Source organism: Aythya fuligula, chromosome 16 (genome assembly GCF_009819795.1).
Source record: "Aythya fuligula isolate bAytFul2 chromosome 16, bAytFul2.pri, whole genome shotgun sequence".
NCBI lineage: Eukaryota > Metazoa > Chordata > Aves > Anseriformes > Anatidae > Aythya > Aythya fuligula.
In genome coordinates this window covers 10,778,703-10,799,664 of record NC_045574.1, presented here as the reverse complement: position 1 = coordinate 10,799,664, position 20,962 = coordinate 10,778,703, and the positions used below count along the sequence as shown (strand labels likewise).

Genomic DNA, 20,962 nt, shown 5'->3' with positions numbered 1-20,962 from the left:
TGAGCAAAGAAAACAGGAACATAAAATACGGACAGCTTGGGTATTTACTGGAGTTACTGTCTTGTTTGTCTACTGCTTTCCTTGCCTGAAAGGGACCTGCAAGGTATGGCTACCTGAAAGGAGGCTGCAGCAAGGTGGGTTTTGGTCTCTTGTCTCATGTGACAAGCGGTAGGATGCAAGGAAACAGCCTCAAGATGCAGCAGGGAAGGTTAAATTAGATGTCAGAAAGAATTTATTCATTGAAAGCGTGGCCAGGTATTGGAACGGGCTGCCCAGGGAGGTGGTGGGGTCACCATTCCTAGAGGTATTTAAGAGATGCATGGATGTGACACCTGGGGACATGGTTTAGTGGTGGACTTGTAGTGGTAGGTGACGGTTGGATTTGATCATCTTGCGGGGCTTTTCTAACCTAAATGATTCTGTGATTCTACATAAGCTTGTGTCATCCTAGTGAAAATCAAGAAGTGGTCAAGAACAAATCCTCTGTAATAATCCTGGTGCATTACTTTGTCATGTTCCTGGCTGTGTTCATACAGGCTCTTCCATCACACAGGCAGGTTGTTCTTCTGTGATGTCACTTGGTGCTGCCTGGATACTGTACAGTGCTAATGGTGTACAGGGGTCTACCCTCAATGGCATGGAGGGTTCTGATGATAAGGGGAGTGTCCAGGGAAGAGAGGGATCACGACTGGATGTAGACTCTGTCCTTGTAACGACAGCAAGCTTTTTGTAAGAGGGAAGTCTTATAAACTTCTAGTCACAAACCACTTGATGACCATGTCTTCCTTGCCTCCAAGGACTTTCGGTGTCCGCCTTTGTCTGGCAGAAACTAATGAAATGTTTTCCCTGCCTCAGTGCCAGAATGACTTGACTCTGAAGAAGCTTAAGTCCCATTTAGAATTACTGACTGGGATCCCCCTTCATTTCCAGCGGCTTCAATACCTGGATGAAAGTGAGAACGTGTAACCTCTGGGGTTTGTGGAGGTTTTTCATTGTGTCTCTACCTGCTAGTTACACCTGTGTGTAACCCTGGGTGAGGGTTGGAGTTTTTTCCTCCTTTTTGCTGTACTGCAGTTGGAATTCAGCTCTTGACTTCACTTTGCTTCCTACTGCTGAGGGGTAATAGTCTAACTAACAGGGTCTTCTTAGATTAGGAATTGCAAAAACTGACCTCTAAATTCCTGCTTAGCCTTGTCGGTAGCCAATGCCAGTACCTGGCTGACCTCAGCGTGGCATAGCTCTAGCAAGGCTCTGGCTAACTTCACAGTTGGAGTTGTGTGGAACAGTGTTTGTGCCCACTGCATCAGAGACTGCATGGTGTTGGAGAACTTGGTTTTGGAGGTTGCAAGTGGGGAAGTTGCAAGCAGAAAGCTTATTTTAGAATAGAGACACCCTGTGTGCAGGGATATTTTCTCCTATGGTTTTGGTACTTAACGTGTTAACTATAGCTGTCTGTGCATTATGACCCTATTATCCCAACAGCGCTATACTCTAGCCTTTTCCAGGCTGGGAGGATGTCTGTTTTCATAGTTCTAGTACAGTGGGACCTAAGGTGTCCTTGATGCGTTATGACAGCAAAATCAGAGAACATGGACATTGTTAAAAAGAATTGTCACTTTTTTTTCTTTAAGATGGTCATCGTCATCTTCTCTGAGGATATGTTGACTGACTTTTATTGTGTTACTCCCTACAGTGGATCTGCTAGATGATTCTACATTTAAGGACAATGATATTATCCGTGGTGGAACAATTACGATGCGCATCTGGAGACAAGATGGCTGGGGGCATCTTGTAGCAGCTGCTGCAAAAGGAGACATTGTGAAGGTTGACTCCGTTACTTTGGTGAACGTGTGGGGTGTGCTGTCTGCAGAAATGCTGAAAGCACGTTGCTGAAGGGCTTACGTGCTTTTATAAAGGAAGAGTTCATAGAGAAAATAGCGGGGAAGTCTTTAACGGAAGAGACAAAAATTAAGTAGGTTACGTGTGCTTCTTGTAACAGTGAACAGTGAAAATCAAGGATCAGGAGCCATTCTGCATTTCTTGCACTTCACCTGCTGCAAGCTTACAGACCTTGATTTTGTAATACTGTCAAGTCTGATTAGTAAGACAGCTTTTTTTTTCTGTGTGCGTGGAATGAATCGTTTCTGTGGTGCTTTTATAGAGGGCATGCTGCTTTCTCGATTTAGGACTGAAACGTTGTCTCAGCAGAAACACAAGGTACTCTGATTTGTACTGTAAACCTTCAGGCCTGAACAGATGTGATCATGAAATATCCTTTGGTGCCTTTCATAAAGAACCATTATCTCTGTTGCCCTGGCCAAATTCCAGCTTGGCTAATTACATTCTGTTCCTCTGCATTCCCCCAACCATTGCAAATGGATACCACAGGGTTCTTCACTTCCTATCGTTAACTGTTGTGTAGTGTTGCGGTTCGTTGGTAAGCAGCTGTTCTGCCTCGTGCCACAAATGGTTTGCATTTTGCTATTGGATGAAGTTTTGCTTTTTTCTCCATGTTTTGAGTTCCCTGTGTATTAGAGAATCTTCCTACTCAGTGTAGAGCAGGAAGCAGAAAGGTGTGCCACAAAGACAATAGTCTCCTTTGAAATGAAAGATGTATTGGAGACAAAAAAAAAAAGTTTGACACTGACTTTCAACTGGAATAAAAAAAAAAGAAAACTGTACAGCTGCTCTACCAATGTGCTTCCATTTACTAGATGAGGAAACCATGGTGCACTGTGGAAGATGTAGTCCAATGTGGAAATGACTTCTCAAGAAGAACAGCAGCGTAGCAGCATGAGGCAACTGAAAATTGTTCTGAAGAGGCCTCTCAGCATCCCTTAAAGCCAAACACATCAGTTCTAAACAAAACAAAAAAATCACAGAACTCCTCCTGGGAAAGAATACGACACAGGGCCAAGTCCTGAAGTAGTCTGAGCTGTCTGCTGGAATTAAGGCCTGAAGTCTTGCTTAGATCCTAAGGACCTTGTGCTTACATGGCCAATACTGTCTGTGTTCTTCCCCCAAAAGCTTGGAACCTGGCCAGTCTTCAATAAATTTGAGAGGGACAGGGACTGTGAAGACATGGTTTTGATAAGATTTTGTGGAGCTCAGTATCTATATAGAAAAGGAAAACCCAAATTAATGTTCCAAGGGATGGCTGTGAATAAATGTCATTATATGTTATTCTGCTTTATCTTGATTCTCTAATACAAAACAAGCAGGTATTATTTAGGTGATCATAGAATGATTTATGCCGTGTGCTAGCATACCTGATGTGCAGATACAAGACTTCATAAAGAATCAGGTTACACTTCTGAAAGAGGCTAAAAGGTTTCTGTTTGTTCTGCAGCTGGCCCATCTGGGAGTTACAGAGGATTTTGCTGGCACCACACCGTATGCAGAGATACTGGGACCAGAGCAGAAAAAGGAATGGGTGGCGCACCGAGCTTTTGTGGCGCTGTTTGTTGCCAGCCACAGAGGTCATGTTAGAACTGCCACGTTTCTCCTGAGACATGGTAATGTTGTTAGATAGAATGATTCTTCTCTGGCTGTACCTGCATAGCATACCATGCCTTTCTGCTCATCAAGATCATAAAATAGGGATTAATTGGGTAAAATTCTGTATTTGAGGTAGGGAATGTATTAAGCCCATCAATCCTAATGTAAACATTAAAACAATGAAAACTGTTCTTGCTAGATGTGATGAGTTTGCTCTTAAAGTAGGTAAATTCATAATGCAAAACAGGAGTTATGTTTTCTTACTTCCCTCCTTGAGTATCATTTATTGGCATGCTTGTTTTTTATCACTCCCATGCAATATTTTATCAGCTTTTTAAGAAATAATAGAAGTGCTCAGAAATACAAGAGTTGCAAGCTCTAGTTCTATAGCTCTGACACTTGAGTTTTTTGATGCTTTGCAACTTGCCTTTCCCTCAGATCTGCGTTTGCACGACAGGCAGTCCTTTCCATCAGTTACCTCCTTTTTGTGAGCCTTGTCACACTCGGACTACGTGTCTCTTTGCAGGTGCAGATGTGCATTCCAAAACCCCGCTAGGAAGGACCGCCCTTCATGTAGCTGCTGTCATGGGCCGCTGTGACTGCATTGAGCTGCTCCTTAGCTGTGGAGCACGAGCCCTCGACCCGGATAGCGAGGGACGAACAGCAGTGAGCCTCGCCCGCCTGTGGGGCCAGCAGCAGAGCGAGCGCACGATGATCCGCTTCAAGTGGCAGAAGAAGTCGGCTGCTGCTGTGCTGCCCTCCAGTTCTGAGAGTCTGGCCATGCTGGAGACGTCTGGCCACACGTCCTAAAATACATATGGCATAACTTGGTTCTGGCAGGCCTCAAGGGACAGTGACTTTCCCAAAGACACATGCTTCAAAGATAGGTCACTAGGTGGGGTTTGTAGGGTTTAGTTATGAAATAGGGTCATGTACTGGTGATGCTGCAGTGAAGATGACAGCTAGCTTGACAGCAACGCTTGCAAACACGGTCCTAATTTATAGCTTAACTTTTTATAAAATTGTTCCATGGCCAGAATGGTCATTTGGTTAATAACAGCTTGTAGGAGAGCTCAAGGCTGTCTACAAGTTCTTTGGAGTGCTTCTTGCTAGGGTAATTTCCTAATAGTTGGCAACAGACCAGAGTGATGTAGTGTAATGGGTATTTCAGGGGACTGGAAATCCCTAGATCTTTAATTCACTTCTGGCCCTGACTGGCTTTATTGCCTCTAGCAGATCAGTTAAGGGTTTTGTAAATAGAGCAGTTGGTCTACCGAGGGAGGGTGCAGGCAAACTTAATGTGCATGGAAGTGGCTAATTATGATTGCTCAGAGTCAAAATTGGTGCTTTCTTAGAACCTCCAACATATTAAGCCTCAGGAACTTGAAGACTGGGATTTCTTCAAGTCAGTGACTTGCCGTCCATCTGCTTTCAAGTATCCCATGTTCCTGAAATGCTTAAGTAAAAATAGACCTCATGGTCTTGTTACGTCTCTATGATGAGTAGAAGGAAGCTGAGCTTCTGGTCTGTTTCTTGAGGGCTTATTAGTGTCTCAGTGCTCCATCTTGAGCAGTTTCCATTGTTTTGCTTAGAGAGACTTGGGTGGATTTATTTTATTTTATTTTTTTTCCTGAAGAGCTCAGCACTTGACTTTCACTTAACCGTAGAAGAGGCAGTTCTCAGTGGGACAAGCACTTGTGAGAACTTGGCCCACTCAGTTTTTTGCTTGCAAAGCCCAGTGCACAGCCCGGAGACTCTATAAATAACTAATGTAAGGGTTTTTTTTGTTTGTTTGTTTGTTTCTTTGTGTCAGAGGTTTTTTTGTTGTTTTTTGACTTCAGTGCCCGGCCATTGGACTACACACTGAACCAGGAATGGAGACAGAGCAATGAAAACCATAGATTCAACTTCTAGACCAATCTGGGGAAAAAAAAAATACACGTTTACTGCAGCTTTCTTTTGTAAACTAAAAGGGCTTTGGGGTGGTGGCTGTGCTTTTTTGTTGGTATTGCTTTCCTTGAGTTTAAAAGGCTGCAGCCGCGAGGGAAAGCAAACCTGTGGCTGCTTCTTACCGTGCCTGGAGTCGCGCTGCGCCTGCAGAGCCAAAGCGCCGCAGCAGCCGACAGAGGGAGCCCGGGCACCGGGCACCTGGGGCTGCGCCTCCCGCTGCTGCTCCACTGCTCCTGCAGCTCGGCGTCCGTTCGCAGTCCAGCTCTCAAGTTTAAGATGACAAATAGCACAGAATATCCCAGTTGGGAGCGAACCACAAGGATCATCGAATTCAGCTCCAGGGTCACCAAAGGACCACCCAAAAATCAGACCGTGTGTCCGAGAGCGTTGTCCACGTGCTGCTTGAACTCCGGCAGGCTCAGTCCCGTGACCGCTTCCTTTAATTCCTTCTTTTAATAAAGTCCTAAAGCAAGGTTGGGAGCTTCAGGCTGTGCCAAGTGCTGCTTTGGAAGGCAGTTCCTGTGGGAGGCCGTGTGGTGATGCTTATACGTGCTGACATCAATCGCAGCAAACGAACGGAGGTTTCCTGCTGTGTGAGGGGAGACTTGCAGGGGATCATCCGAAGGAAGTTCACTTAAACAGGCCTTATGTTGATTAATAATTCTATGTGATTCAAATAGATGGTTGATATATAACTGCCTAGGAGAATGACAAGATCACAATTTCTATCGGGGTAACCAGCAGACAAGATACAAACAATGCTGTTTCTGGTATTCTGCTGAGCCTTTGAATATTGCAAGCAGGATTATAGAGAAAAGTCTACAGAAATCCTTTATTCTTTTTTTCTGTTGTCTGTCTAGACTGTGTAATCCATACCCAAGCTTCTAGAAATGGGGAGAGGTTTTGTAGTTGCTTTTAGACATAATGCAGCATGCCGCATAATTCTAGGAAAAAACAGACACAGTGTCAGACAGAGAGAACTGGGTGACCTCAGGAGAAGGATGCCAGAAATGGTAGAAAATTGTGTAGTATATGAGCACGTAGTGAGGGACAAATAGCAAGTATTTTTTACTGGTAGCTGGAGACTCACCCTTTGGAAAGAACAGAACAGAAGTCACCAGTGCATTGTGTCTGGGAAATGGGAATGCACCAGTCCAAAACTGTACTGGGGCAAGTTAGAAGAGAGTGAATGGCTGGGTGAGTCCAGCACTGGAGCAGTGCATGCAGTTCTTATTCAAGAAAGGTGAATTCAAGCTATGTGAGACCCCTGAATTAGCCAGGGGAAATGAGAGTTCCTCCTCCTGAGAGGGCTGGCAGTGTAGGGCAGAGCCAACAACAAAAAAGCATGCAAGAGATAATATTACTCATTACCTAAGATAGCATGCTTGGGAGATTTAAAATAATAAAAATAAAAGGTATTTATACTGAAGGGAACTGCTGGGATAGTGAGACCAGAAATCAGAATGCATTGTGTAGCTCTTGGTCCGGAGGAGGAGCAGGGCAGAGAGACCTAACTAAATGCGTGTCCCTTAAGAACGCTGCTGTGTGTTCGAGTGCTGTGCCACGCTGTTTGGACTGGATGGCTGCATTGTCAGATGCTGATTTTATTTGCCGCAGCACTGTGTTTGCTTAAAGCTTCTTAAAGCTTTATATTCAAAGATATAGATGAAGCAAATAATATTGTCTTAGAGTAACCAGCTACGCTGTAGTGTGCAGCAGAATCAGGGAGACAGCACACTGCGAGACAGACCTCACTCAGACTGAAGTGGGGTGTTGAAGAGACTGAGGCTCTGAATCCTGAAGTGCATACTCAGTTCTGGAAGTACTTCATAGATGAGCTTGAGAATTTGAGTTCTGATTTATATAGTATCAGGAACCCTTGTGAATGTTAAGTTTCTGTATTGTACTGGTGTTCAAAAGCCTGCTTCTAGAAGAGAAGCTGTAATAACCTGTTCAAAGAAAGGAAACAGACAAGAAACAAAAGGGTTGTGCATTTAGTGCAGCAGTCATTGCTTTCTCTTCTCCATGCTACAGCAGAGGGAAAGGATCAGTCTCCAGAAGACTTGAGTGAGGATTCGTTAATGAGCTTTGGGATCCTCACATGAAGGAACAGGGAGGTCATTGTGAAGAAGAAAAGGCATCAAAAATGCCTTGAGTCTAATTAGGCCCAGAGCAGGACAAATGTCACAACTGTCTCCTAATATTAAGAAATCCAAAGCAACTCTTTTGGAAGGACTGTGATTCCCCTGGATGCAAAAGGCAGTAAGTTAAATAAAGATGACAAGCGCAACAATAATTCATCACACTTTCTTACTGTTATCAGCTTACCCCCTTTCCTTGCCTGGGCAGACCCCCAATGTTGCTCACAGCCATTGTGATGGCTGCTGTTCCCCCAGAGCCCTGAGCAAGCCAATGCTCAGCAAGCCTGAAACAGTGACTGCTGCTACTTAGAAACAGGCACCGTAGCCAGGGACAGCCTTAGATGTCTGTAATTTCAAATATCATTGAAATATTCCCTAAATGCTTCGCCTTTCTCCAGAAATGTTTCCAACTTTACCTGATTTACCTGAGTTACATCCCAATTTGCTTTGCTTATGTTTAATTTATTCCTCGGAGCTCCTCGTAGATGGCTGCTGCAGAAGAGAAAGGCTTGTGCTGTTGCCCCAAGTGATGCGCTATGAGGACATGCCTACTGGTGAAGGGATGCACCTATGGAGGAGCAGTACTGCAGTGCCTGTGTTGCTGCTTTGTATCCCGAGGCTGCCAGGTGAATGTCGTCTCCCTGTGTAATGGGGAGGATCCCACTCATTTGGTCATGAGCTGTGCTTTGCTTTAGGCAGCAGGCAATCATCTCTCTCTGCTCCCAGTTCATGGCCCTGAAACCTCCTTGGTGTTAAAGTTCCTTTCAAGGAAGACAGAGGCCACTCCTTTTAAAATCTGTCCTTCTCTGATGGAACTTCCATACTGGTATTGGTGTGGGTCCCTCTAGACTCGAGCAATACCTGGGTAGGCTTTGTGTGCTCGTGTGGTATCAGCACTCCTGGAAGCCTAATGCCACTGTTGATCTAGTCTTACTTCCGAAATATCACCTACAGCGGACCCCCCTGTGGAGGCTGGATACTGAATCCTGAGAGTAAAAACCTGTGATTACTTTGGCATTGCACAAATAATTTGTTAGCTCAGTGAATTTTTAAATAGAAAAAAGAGCGAGCTTGTTGTTATACCTGTTCCAAATTTATCTATAGACAACAGTAACGCAGAATGCTGTGGCAATCACGACATTCATTTCTCAAAGTGACTCAAATGAATAGAAACTGTTAAAAGCTAGAGTACAATATAGTGCGTAAAACCCAACAGACATCAGGAAACTTGTACTGATTGGTCTCTTAGATGTTGTTTTCCTCTTGCTTGGGAAAGAGAATTGTAGTCAGCTTGCAATCTCCCTGACATTGTTCATGGAGGAAGCAGACAAAAAGTACCAATGAAATAGAAGGCCTGCAATTTAGTTAATTTTATGCAAAACACAATCAGCATTCAGACTGGGAATTACCAAGCAGAAATGTATTGATAGAGAAACCAAAATATTCTCTGTGCCTAAATGGTGAGATATTAAAATAAAATCTCAAGGAGACTCCTGGAGCTCATGTAGCTGTAGGCCAGAGAAGATGCAAAGGTGAAGTCTGACACTGCCAAAGTCATCAGGAGTTCAGTAAGGCCATGATTTAATCCCTGACACCTTAGGCCATGCATCTACATGGTATGAATCAGGGCAACACTGGTGTGACAGAACCTTGTTATCAGTAAGAACAAAGAGAAGAAAACTTTTTAGAAATGTGATTAGAAGATTTAGAAGTTATTGCTTATGAAAATGGTTGTAAAGACTCTAGCATAAGGAGGTGGCAGAGGGGGAAAGAGCAGTAAGGAGGGTGGTAAAGGACAGAGAAATGGAAAGAACTGCAGGTCGGCGGGGGAATGTGATTATGAAGGGGACAGTTTTTCAAGGATTTGTTTCTAATCTTGGAGACCTGAATTGCCGATGGTGGACACTGATGTTTCATCTTCCATTTTACTTAGTTAACTGTAATGCTAAAATGCTAAGTGGACACCAAATGTTTGTACAGAACAATGTATGCTTCTCTTTCCCAAACTTCATGCATCTCACCGTAATTTTTTAATTAATCAGTCTTTGTACCTCTAACACCGAAAGTTAGAGGTACTAACGCCTGAAAGTCCAGTGTGCATAGTCCCTCTCTGTAGCACCTCTGCCTGTAGCAGAACCTATGTATGAACGCTTTCTCTGCCTTCAATTTTTCAATTTGCAGTGTTCCTTGCATTTTAACCACCAACTGCGTTCAAAGACGACCAGAAGTTCATTGTGAACTCTGCCTGAGGATCATGTTGACCATTAATATTTAGAAAGGATAGTGGTTTACACAGGGGAGCCAAAAGCTATAAGCTTTCTAGTACGCTTTCAACATCTAGCATGCTTCCAATACCGTTTAGGTTGGTTTAGTGCCTAACCTACGCTGCAATTGAGGTTAGTGCTTTGGTTTTCTTTCAAGTTCCAGTTCCCCATATGCTGTTCTGTTTGCAAGATTTTCTTGACATAACCGTCTGGAATGGTTTGCTGGTGTTTTGCTAGGATTCCTGTGTGTTCAGAAGCTAATAGAGGAACTGTCAACTTGAAGGCCCATCTTAAAATATGGCCCTACTGGCTTGGGATAAGAAACACAGAGATTGCTTGTCCAAGCCTCTTCCGTGGAATTCGTGACGCTATTTCAATTCCTTTGGTTTCCAGTAACCAAACAATTATTGGGGTCAAGCAGAAGTCAAGGTATAAAGATTCATCACTATGAGCTTCCTTACTTATAAGCTGGGCCATATGTTAGAGGAATGATCTGGACTGTAACAGTCGTCTTCTATCTCTTGATGAGTGTTAGTATGCATAATTCAAATGTACATGTGTTTGAATTCCAGCTTATATTGATTGAATTGCTCTATGATAATAAACAGGATAAATAAATCAGATGGAAGTAAAAGCATTGATGTGCTCTGTGGTGATGGGGGGGATTAAATTCAGTGCTGTGCCCTTGAGCGGGATGTAATTTCAAAAGTGCCTCAAATATGATGATGACATAAAATAAGGCTAAGGAAGCTGTAGGGGCAGAAGGACGGGACAGAGGAACAAAACAAACTCATTCAAAATGATTTGGATTTATTAGGATTACAGGCTGATAAGTGGCTTATGCAGTTTATTGTTGGGAAGTGTAAGGTAATGAGGCCAGGGGACTGCAGGTAATCAGACTCCAGTCAGAGTGAGAGCAACGTGGAATACAGATTAGAGCATGGCAAAAAGGGCACGCGGCACTGAGGGAAATCGTTTCTAAGGTGAATAGCTGTCTTGATGCCTCTTTTCTTCCAAAGCTCAGCTCTACAGCTGTGCTTGCTGCATGACTGAGAAACTGCTGGCCCTGCTAAAGAAGCTTCTGTTCAGCCTTGTCAACACATGAGCTCGCTTGTAAATGAGAGATGGGTTTGAAACGCTTTTTTCTCTTTGAGGATCTCCAAATACAGTTGTACCTTGTTCTGGGAGCCAAGTAAGTAAAGCAAAGAGGAAGATGGAGGGAATATAGCCATGTCAGCATGAATTAGAATGACAGTCAGGCCTTGTCTAGTAGTGTAAAAGCAGCCAGTAATCCTTTCATGCTGGTTTGGCCAGGAAAATTTTCTCCAAGGGCTATGAGATGGGTGCTTGCTAATTGCAGGTGAATAGAGGAGAATCTAGCTTTTGATGTTACAGGAAAAGTGAACTGCGACCGAGCTGCTTAATATTAAGTTGATCACACTGACTTTAGAAAAACAGAAAAAATGTAGTTTCAGACTAATGAGCACCTTGCTGGGCAATAGTAAAGCAAGGAGAAATTGGTGAATCTTTCCTGTGGCTGCTAATCTCGAGGTAGATTCCATGGTTTTGAAAGTACTTGTGCTATTCTGGTTTCCATTCCTTATCTTTAGTTCTAACATCTGTCTTCATCTTAAAATGTTTCTTTTGTCTCCTAAGTTGCAAGCTTTGGATTTTTCTCACTTGTGGCCAAATAGCTTTTGAAACCCAATTAAAGGCAGAAAAAATAAATGTCTTCATTCTGTTAGATAACACATTAGCCACTCCTGCGTAAAAGTGCTTTCTCGGATTTGACCCATATCTCTAACCATCAATGTTACACTTAATACCTAGAGCACACCAGTAGCACATAGAACTCTCTAAGTCCTCCTTGCTTGATGCTCTATCAGGTGGAAATCCATTTTTGTCTAGAAGGGTTATGTTTGCAGCAGTTGACTAAGGCAGTGAGGAGCTACAGGGAAAACTGAACTGGGAGGAACAGAAGCTAAGGTAAGTCATGAATGAGAACTTAATCACAAATCCCAATGCTTATATCATATCAGAATTGAGCCATGAATGTAGAGTGGTGAAAGATTACTTGGGGAGTAAAGAGATGCACTTGGAATTTTTCCTTTTCTGAGTCTCTTCAGACTTTGGTGGCCTCCAATTAACATGCTGTCCCATTCAGCGTCCCTGTCTGGGATACCAGAAGCATACTGGATGAGCTCTAACGTGCACTCCACACCCATCCAGAGAAGTACATCTTGCTGTGACTCCTTAGATTGTTATTATAATAGTAATGAAAGAATGGAGGCCTCTCTGTATTTATGCTTCACGTTTCTTTTATCCACTGGTTCTCCACAGCAAATGGCCAATGTTAGAATCTGCATCCTTGGAGTTCTGTTGTCGGGTTGGGCTGTCATCACACGCTTAGCTAATACCCTCTAGTAATTTTCTTATTCACATGCACACTTAATGTCCTTAGTCATTAGACTGAAAAATGTTAGCCTTGTCATAGTTAGTGACTGGAAGCAGAAAAGTCCATTTAGTTCTCAGGGGAATGAATTCTAATTTTCTGCTTGTCAGAAAGTGACATTTTACATATTTTTCTCTCTCCCCCCTGTCCCCCCCACCAATTTAGTGCTAAATTTAAATGTGTGTGTCATAGGAATAGACTTTTTGTCTGTGCTAGACACCCCAAAAGACTTGGCTGGTGTCCAGCGTGTGAGACTCTTGACCAATAGCTACTGCTAGAGCTCATTTCATGCACTGAAGAGAATGGGAGGTGAGAGTGAAAAGTTAGAAATAAGAGGTCACTGCGGAGGGCACATTAACATTGCATGTCAGAATGCATATTTTTCCCCCTGGAAAATATGGATGAAAAGCAGCTCATCTGGAATAAAATATCCAATGAAGAAACAAATTATGCTCATCAGGCAGGCTCATACTAATATTTGTCATTAAGATGTGACACCTTCTATGTAATGTCACAAACTACTGGGAGCCTTTGAAAAGTGTACTGCTTGGAAGGCAACTTGTCTGCAGATATTGAGTTCACTGTTCTATGAAAGGGAAATAACTTGTGTCTTGAAAAATGGATGGCGTTTATGGCAAAGAGAAATAATCCTCCCACAGATTACAGCTGTTCTTTGCATTGTGCTGGTGGTCTTATCTCATCAGTGGATATTTTATAAGTGTTCTTTTTTTTTTTTTTTTTTTTTTTTTTTTGATACATTTCCATAAAGCTGTTTTGAGAAGGACATTGTGTGCTGGGAGCTGGATGTATTTTGTGGAAGAGACGCCACTACAAAGAACTTAGAGTCTAAATTGAAAAAATGGGTGAAGTGAAAATAAGGAATGGTTATTCTGCTTTTTACAGATGGGAACTGAAGCAGGAGAGAGTGACTGTTGTGGCCAAAGTCACACTGGGAGTTCATGGAATTGCATCCTGATCTTTGAAGTCCAATTCCAGTATCTTTACCATATATTGTCTTTCTGTTCCCTTGCTGCCGAATGTAGGTTTGATATGCACATGTGTAATGAGCCAAACATGTTCTGCATATGTTTAGCCATATTCTGACCTTAGGAACACGTACCAAGCTTTTCCTGATATAGCTAGGAGTGCTTTCATGAGTGGGCTTAACCAAAGAGTGCAAAATAGTATTGGCATTTAGTTTAGGAAACATCTCATGGGCTTTTGATGGAACTGGTAACACTATTTTTTTTTTTTGTTAGTGTTGTGATAATTTATAGATTACAGGTAATAATGCCTGTGTAATAACTAGAGATTCAGATAAAATTCAGAGATGGTTTCTGAATCTACACAAACATTTCCAAATCCTTTGTGTGTGGGGGAACTAAATTCCTCATTGTCCTGACTGATTTTTCCATTCTCCTTACTTAGGAAATATGTATTTCCTGTGCAGTTCTTTGGGCATGATTTATACATTATAATACATGACAAGTATATGCGTGCATAGTTAGAAGGGATAATGAAGAAAAGTAGTTGATGAAATTGAATTATGCACAATAAAATTGTAATTTTATAGAGAAGTTTGTAGTCATCAAGAGAGAATGAAGCTTGCTTGTTTACTTCATGTTGTGAGAGACCTCAGCTGGAACTACAGTCTTACATGCTGTAATACTTTATGATGTCTCACTGTAATTAGAAATTCTTTTCTAACTTTATTTGATCTGTTTATGGGCATACCCTGCCCTGCACTCTCTTCTTAATAACTTCCTATCCTTTTATGCTATTCTGGACCTGTAGGCACTACATCAACTGTTATCAAGGCTTTATTTAAGGAGCAATTGTGATTAAACATGGCTGTAAATCCATTCTCTGCAGTTTGGACAGATACGGCCCTGCCTGCAAGTAGCAGCTTGATTACAGGACCTGGGAGCCAGCTGAAGTCTACATACAGAGCTCGTAGAAGCACGGACTCGGGGAGGCTCACAATGGAGTCCAGTTCTGCCAGACAGTAGGTCCAACATATTTTATGTCAGATATCCAAGAGCCACCAGATTTAGGTGAGAGCAGAAAAACAACCTCTTGGAACCTGAGCTATTGGGCAAACGCTGTAAACTGGATGTCACCTCACCATCTGGGGATCATTCGGTAGGCACAGGCTGATGAGGCAATGCTGTGTACTTATCCACTTTTTCTACATTAAAATTTTTGAAAATCACCAGTAGAGAGCCCCTTTTCAACACAGCAAGAGATTTGGCTCATTGGCTACGATGACCCTTTCTCATATGTGGATGCTTTTGTTATACCATGAACACTGTCTGCATGTGCATTATAGCTCCAAAACAACCCTAGCAATACTGCCAAACACACACATGAAATGAATATAAAACACATTCCAAATAATTGCAGTATTTATGTAATTTTGCCTTCAGTGTTTCATGAAACCTCATCAGATTTTTAACTCCAGCAGACCCAGTAAGCTGATAGGTGTACACAGCAGTGCAGAGCGAGGCAGAGCCAGCCTGGTAATGCCTGTCGCTATTGACAGTGACTGATTAGCAATGACTCCAAGGGTATAAATGAAAGGAGAATTAAAAGCAGATTTAGGGAATCCTTTTTCATTCTTGAGTCCTTTAAGTACAATACTGCACAACTACAACTGAACTGTTCTGAGCCATGGTGAGAGCTGTTGAAATTGGTCTTTTCTCATTTGCATACAAGTCAAACGATTGAGGGCATAGCTCCTAGGACAACAAACATCAGTGCTTCCTGAGAGCAGCACCACTGCTGCACACACTCACCTCTCCTGTGACAGAAGCAGCACAGCCAGCCTGGTTTCTCAGCACTTGGGATTAAGCAAAAAAGGGCTATTTGGTTGTTGCTAGTAATGTGTCCTTGCACAGAACTAACAACAGCCAGAAAGGAAATGAGGTGGGGGACATCTGTCTGCTCAAGTGAAGGAATAACCGGTGTCCCTCTCCAGCCTGAGAGCCCTGCAACACTGACACTACTTGGTAACTATCTTGGCTTCTGCTAAGAGAAAGTAAATGTGTGGGGATTGTTCTTTAAGCAAGTGTTATGCTAAGATGGAAGCTGCACTGCACATAATGGGGAGCACAAGAAATTACTTTAGGTTTCATTTAAATAAAAAGGATATGGCTGTGCTCTCGCAATAAGACCATAATGGCTGCGTAGTTTTTCCAGACAAGGACTGTAGCTTGCTGGTTTTTTTTGGGCTCTTGTTTTGTTTTTGTTTTCACTCCAGCTTTTAAGGATGAGAATGTTGTGTCTGACGCATGTCAGCAAGCAAAGGAGATTCACTAGCTTAGCTGGGTTCGTCTTGCTCCCCTGTGAGGAATAAAAGCGTTAACTGTCTCTCACTTCAGGAGGAGAAGGGGGAGTGTTTTCAGCCTGCGAGAAGTGAGAAGGCATTGCCAGGTTTAGGTCAGGCTGGAGCAGGGGGCTGTGTGGCACTCTCAGCAGGACAGATTAGCTGGGTGTCACACGGCAGCCTGGAGGCATCACGCGGAAAAGGCAAGAGACAGAAGCGTGTGTGCGCGCGTGCAGGGTGTGGGGGGTGAAGGCTGCCATGTCTTGTTTTGGTGCAAGGCTGTTCCCTACAACAATGATCCTTCTGGAAAGCAGACTTGGAAGATGGTTTGCATAAAGAGCCTTTGTCAAGGAAGCAGAGAAAGAAAATGGCCACTACTACAGTTCCTGCATTAGAGCTATTTACAATGCTGTTGTCTGAGCTGTTAAAAACCTTACTTAACAAGGCTCCTGAGCAGTCATATTTAATCCCAGTCTGGTGGCTACAAGGCCTGATCCTGCAGTCAATTGCACCCAGTGAAGCTGGAGTCATATATCTGTAAAGGACTGGGGGAAGACAAAGGGTTCTTTCTGTTCTGTTTATTTCTACATGGTTGCATCTATTTTTATGCTTTGAAGTTCTTAGGTTTATTTCAATCACAGGTTTTTCAGTGAATCATATGAAGCACAGCAGGGGAAATATGCGGGAAAGTGCCAAATTCAAAGCTGAGTCAAATGGGTAACACACACACCCTGGGACCACAAGGTGTAGTTTACGTTAATAAAAACACATCATATTGATTCATCATTTCAGACTTCAATATAGCTGTGTATCTGTTGCGTCTCCTGTCACCAGCCTGTCACCAAAACAGGCTGTATAAGGGTACCAATTAATAAAGAAACAGTAGAGCTTAGAATAGAGACCTGGTTGGGTGGCTCACAATAAAATTTATAAAAATGTATCTCCATTATTATTGTTCATTTTCTAGCTTAGCGATACAATTCCTTCTCTCCATTCCAAAACAGTTAAATGAATAGATACAAATTTGACAATTCCTAAAATTGTAGCTTGCCTCATTATCGCAATGTGTGCAATGACCACAGGTTTAAAGATCTTTTAAGACTGAGTGAATTCAGACCAAGCCCTAGCTTCTTCAGTTGAGTAAATTTAGTTTTTGCCTGTGCCCGATCTAGAGTTTAGGACAGGCATCCAAGTATTCAAAGGTTGTGATGCCACAGGGCTTTAGATATGCTTCAGTATGGTTTGTATTGCAACACAGAAAATGTCTGAGGAACATGTATGGAACCATGAGACGCTGTTTTCTGGGTCTTACAGAGACATTGGAAAGTGGCACCAGAAGGAATTTCAAACGATCTTTCCTTGTAGCCCTCTGCCTGCGGTAACAGCAGCTTACCCCTCTATCATGTTATAGTTTTTTTGTGGATTATTTAAGGAGTAAATCTAGTATTTGAAATTCTGCTATTTATTATTGTTCATTTCAAATTGTGGAGAAATGAAGCAAGAAATTGGATAGAGTTTTCTTAGTTTGTTACTAGGAAGTGCAGTACTTTTATACATTTTTTACTGAAATGAAAAAAGAAATTCACCACTCCTGAGTGAAAAATGATTACCTTTTTCTCAGCTATCCTTGAAATCCTTAGCTTTTTGTTACTGATGCAAGTCAGGAGTAATAAACTTAAAAGATATAAAAGATATGACAGGTAATTATCCTCAGAGATACTCTTTTTAAAAAAAAGCTATTTTAATGTATTGTACCATAATGTACCTAGCATGCTGTAAAATGTAACCTCTATCATGCATTTCCAAAGAGCAGGAAGTCTGCTTATTCTAAGCTCAGTTTTTTTTTCAGATGCTCCCATCTCTTACAAAAGAAAAAAAAAATGCACCAAGAAGTAACAAGCAGCCTTTGATCTATAATTTCCTGTGCTGTTGCTAAACACAGTGAATTTTTGTACTTGTAGAAGGTTTACTAAGGTTGTGTAATGTTACTTTTGAGATCAATGTACTGATTTAAGAATAAATAAATCATTAAAGGCTGGAAAAATCTTACACTGGGGATCAGACATAATGATGCTTTTTGCTAACCTGCCTTAGAACCTTTTGAAGCTGCAGTGTTCTGAAGAACACATTGCTTTGTGTGTCCAGCCTGAACTTTGTATGCTATGGTAAATACAGCTGCATCTGCTTAAATGAATAGGAATTAAAATTAACCTGCCGTGTTTACTTTTATGTCTGATTCCATCTGATCCTTCTTCTCTGAACATCTGGTGAGCTGCCTCCCCGAATGCTGAGATGCTGTCCGTAAGATAGTGTGTGATGGCCAGCTGAAGCCGTGGCAGTTTGTGGATGGAGGAAAGGTAAAGACAAGTGCTTCACAACTCTCTTCATGGATACAACCCCCAGCTTCTCTGCAAAACTTGTCATAGGTGACCAGTGGCTTGCCACCACTGAATGGTTTTAAACGTTTCAGACTCTGTAAGGGCCTGTAAAATCCAGTGTTTGGACTCATAAGCATGTCTTCAAAGGTGGCAACATCAAAGTCTTTAAATTGAGATTAAAAGCAACCCTGTGGTACCGTTCAGGTTATATCACAGAGTTTACCAAAAGAAACCTTAATGAAAATAAGCCCACTACTGAGACAGACAAGGAATAGTCTTTTAATTTCATTGCCCTGTTCTCTGTGTAACAGAGCAAGTGTTGATGTGTGAACAGTCTGAAACCCTAAGGTCAAAAATATCTCCAAATCATCTGACTTGGACAATGGACATTGGACTTGGACAATTTGACAATGTCCATTTCCCGTGTTGTGTTTCACTGGTGCAACATGAATCAGATTTTAGCAATTTCTGTGCTGTTTTTGCAAAGTTTCTGGTTTTGTTTTGAGTATTGCTTTACTGCTGGTCTTTTCCATGTCTGACAGAGTAGACCGAATTGGTACAGTTTTTTTTCACTGGACCTGATCAGTTTCACAGCATAACGGTATCATTTTCCAGAACAGTTCAATTTATGACACCATAGTCCTATGAAATGGTTTGACATGCTTTCAACTAACAACTTTTCAAATAACAACTTGATGGGATGTGAAAACCACAGGAGTCAGGAAGGAGGTAACAGTCAGCAAACGGGCCTTATCTATCTTGCTACATGGACACTTATGCTTGCAAGGGGAACTAAATACAACACATTTAGGAACATAACGCAAGGAGTGACCTGGACTGGGCTTCACATGGGAGTAGAGATTTTGTTCTGGTTGACAATGACTGTGTTTGGCTAGTATTTGTTGCTTTGGGACTTTATAGAATGTGGAAGAAACCACAAAGAATCCTTCGCTAAAGGAAACGATGTGTGTGAATGCCTTAGATCTCCAAAAAGGAAAAAAAAATCCACCTCCCCTGTTTTGCAAGGCAAACAATCTCAGAATGAAAGTTACTTCAGGCTGACAGAGCAGCCACTGCAGGAACCGGAGCCAGTAATTTCTGCACAAATTTAGGACTGTAGTAGGTATCCATTAGGGTAGTCAGAGCATGTACCTTTGTAGCAATGTCTCACGTAGAATAGCAATTAGAGTCATTCTCTAAGTGGCCACATTTTACAGCAGCTAAATCAATTGGCCGTCCACATGCTGTGTGTGATTTTCCTTTTGCGTGTCTCAAGACTTACAGCAACATTACTATGGTGACTGCAATTTGACCAGTGCTACTTACACAGAATCACTATTTTACTATCATCTGATCAAAAATCTTTACTCTCTGCTGCAAATGCATTTTAAATAAATTTAAATCTTTCAAATCTGAGCTCCCTGTAAAATATCTTGTATTAATTGAATTATAAATAGCAAGTGCTTGTTCTATGCCAGTTCTAAAAACACAGAAAAGAACACATTGTGAAGTGTTGGGTTTTTTTTTTGCTACCCAATTATGTTGTTGATAAAGTAAGTGCTTATGAGAAAGATAATTCTGATTTCGTAGTTCTTCAAGTTAAATGCAATTGTCATTTAAGACTCTATTATTTTTTCATCACACTCCCAGAAAGGTATAACCAAGCGAAAATCCACAGTAGCAAAAATGCATGGCTGACCTGCTTTAATGTCTTGCTGTGCTGGTTTGTATCAAATACACATTTTTTTTTTTTTTTTTTTTGCATATGCAATTCTGAAAGCGTACTCCATAGTTTTTCTCTGAAAACAGCCTGTTACAACAAACTAGTTTATCTGGAACCAATAGTCAAAAGATAAGATGGCCTTAGTTCTCTGAAAAATTTGAGTCAACTGTGGAGGAATTGATAAGTCACTTTGTTAATATGAATCATAGGCCACCAAAAACATCATAAATGACTACACCAAATGAAGCTTACACTGGAGCGTAGAAGACATCTAAATACACTATCATCCTGTTTTCAAATTCCGGTGAAAAATAAAGCACATAACTTTTTATATATGTTTAGAAACACCTAATTCTGCTCTGCCTTGCACAGAAGCAGAAGCCTAAGACACTTACGTAGAATTACAATTCTCTTGACTTTTGCTGCATTTTTGAAGTGATTTAATTTTGTTTTGAAGCATTTTGCCAGTGTGTGCACTGAGTTCACTAACAGTGTCCTGACCTTGGAGATAGCATGATATTTTACAGTGTGCAGTGACATTTATGTGCCCAGCTTGGCTTCAATAATTAGGTTAATTTCCACAAATTAGATGCCAGGTTTGAAACATTACAAGGTGATTTAATAAACCTGTATCAGCTATTTGGATTCGCAGCTGAGGCAGTTGACTGGGCAGTCCTTTGTCAGTTGCAAATCCAAACCAGCTTTTTGGGCTGGGAAAAGAAATAGGTTTATAGTACCAAAACCCCAAATATATGGATCAGCCATTGATTGATTTATTTTATAGGAAGTTTAAATTGTAAGTAATACTCCTTACACATTCCCCCTTTATATTACTTATATAAAAAAGTATAGAAACCTAGTAATGAAAATAAAGCATTTAAAATTTAAATAAAATATAGTTCTTATAATTATCTTGCTTGTTCAGTGAACAGTTTACATATGTTATAGTTAGTAACTAAACTGCAATTTAGTTTAGATTTGCAGAGTCTGATTCCAAGTAATTCTTTATTCTGATTTTAAAGTAATGTGACTGAAGTTAGTTCTGCTATGTATTCTCATTCTTTGGTAATCTTTCCAAAGGATATGAGTCATTTCTCTATTATTTGTAAAGAATATGGAAAAAGTAAAATATTATTTTGTGGGCATTTGGAACTGGATATAAAAAAATATAGGCGGGATGTTGATAACTGTGAGTCATTTCTTGGGAAGAAGGAAAGAGCAAACACTAGCT

General features: G+C 41.5%; 1 protein-coding gene across 1 annotated transcript; it reads left to right on the top strand.

Annotated features, from left to right (window-relative positions):
* The first annotated feature begins 777 nt into the window (after positions 1-777).
* ANKRD60 (ankyrin repeat domain 60) lies at positions 778-4,308 on the top strand. Its single transcript, XM_032198529.1, has 4 exons — positions 778-952; positions 1,694-1,842; positions 3,350-3,515; positions 4,025-4,308. The coding sequence occupies exons 1-4, from the start codon at positions 778-780 to the stop codon at positions 4,306-4,308; spliced, it is 774 nt and encodes a 257-aa protein (XP_032054420.1).
* The last annotated feature ends 16,654 nt before the right edge of the window (positions 4,309-20,962 follow it).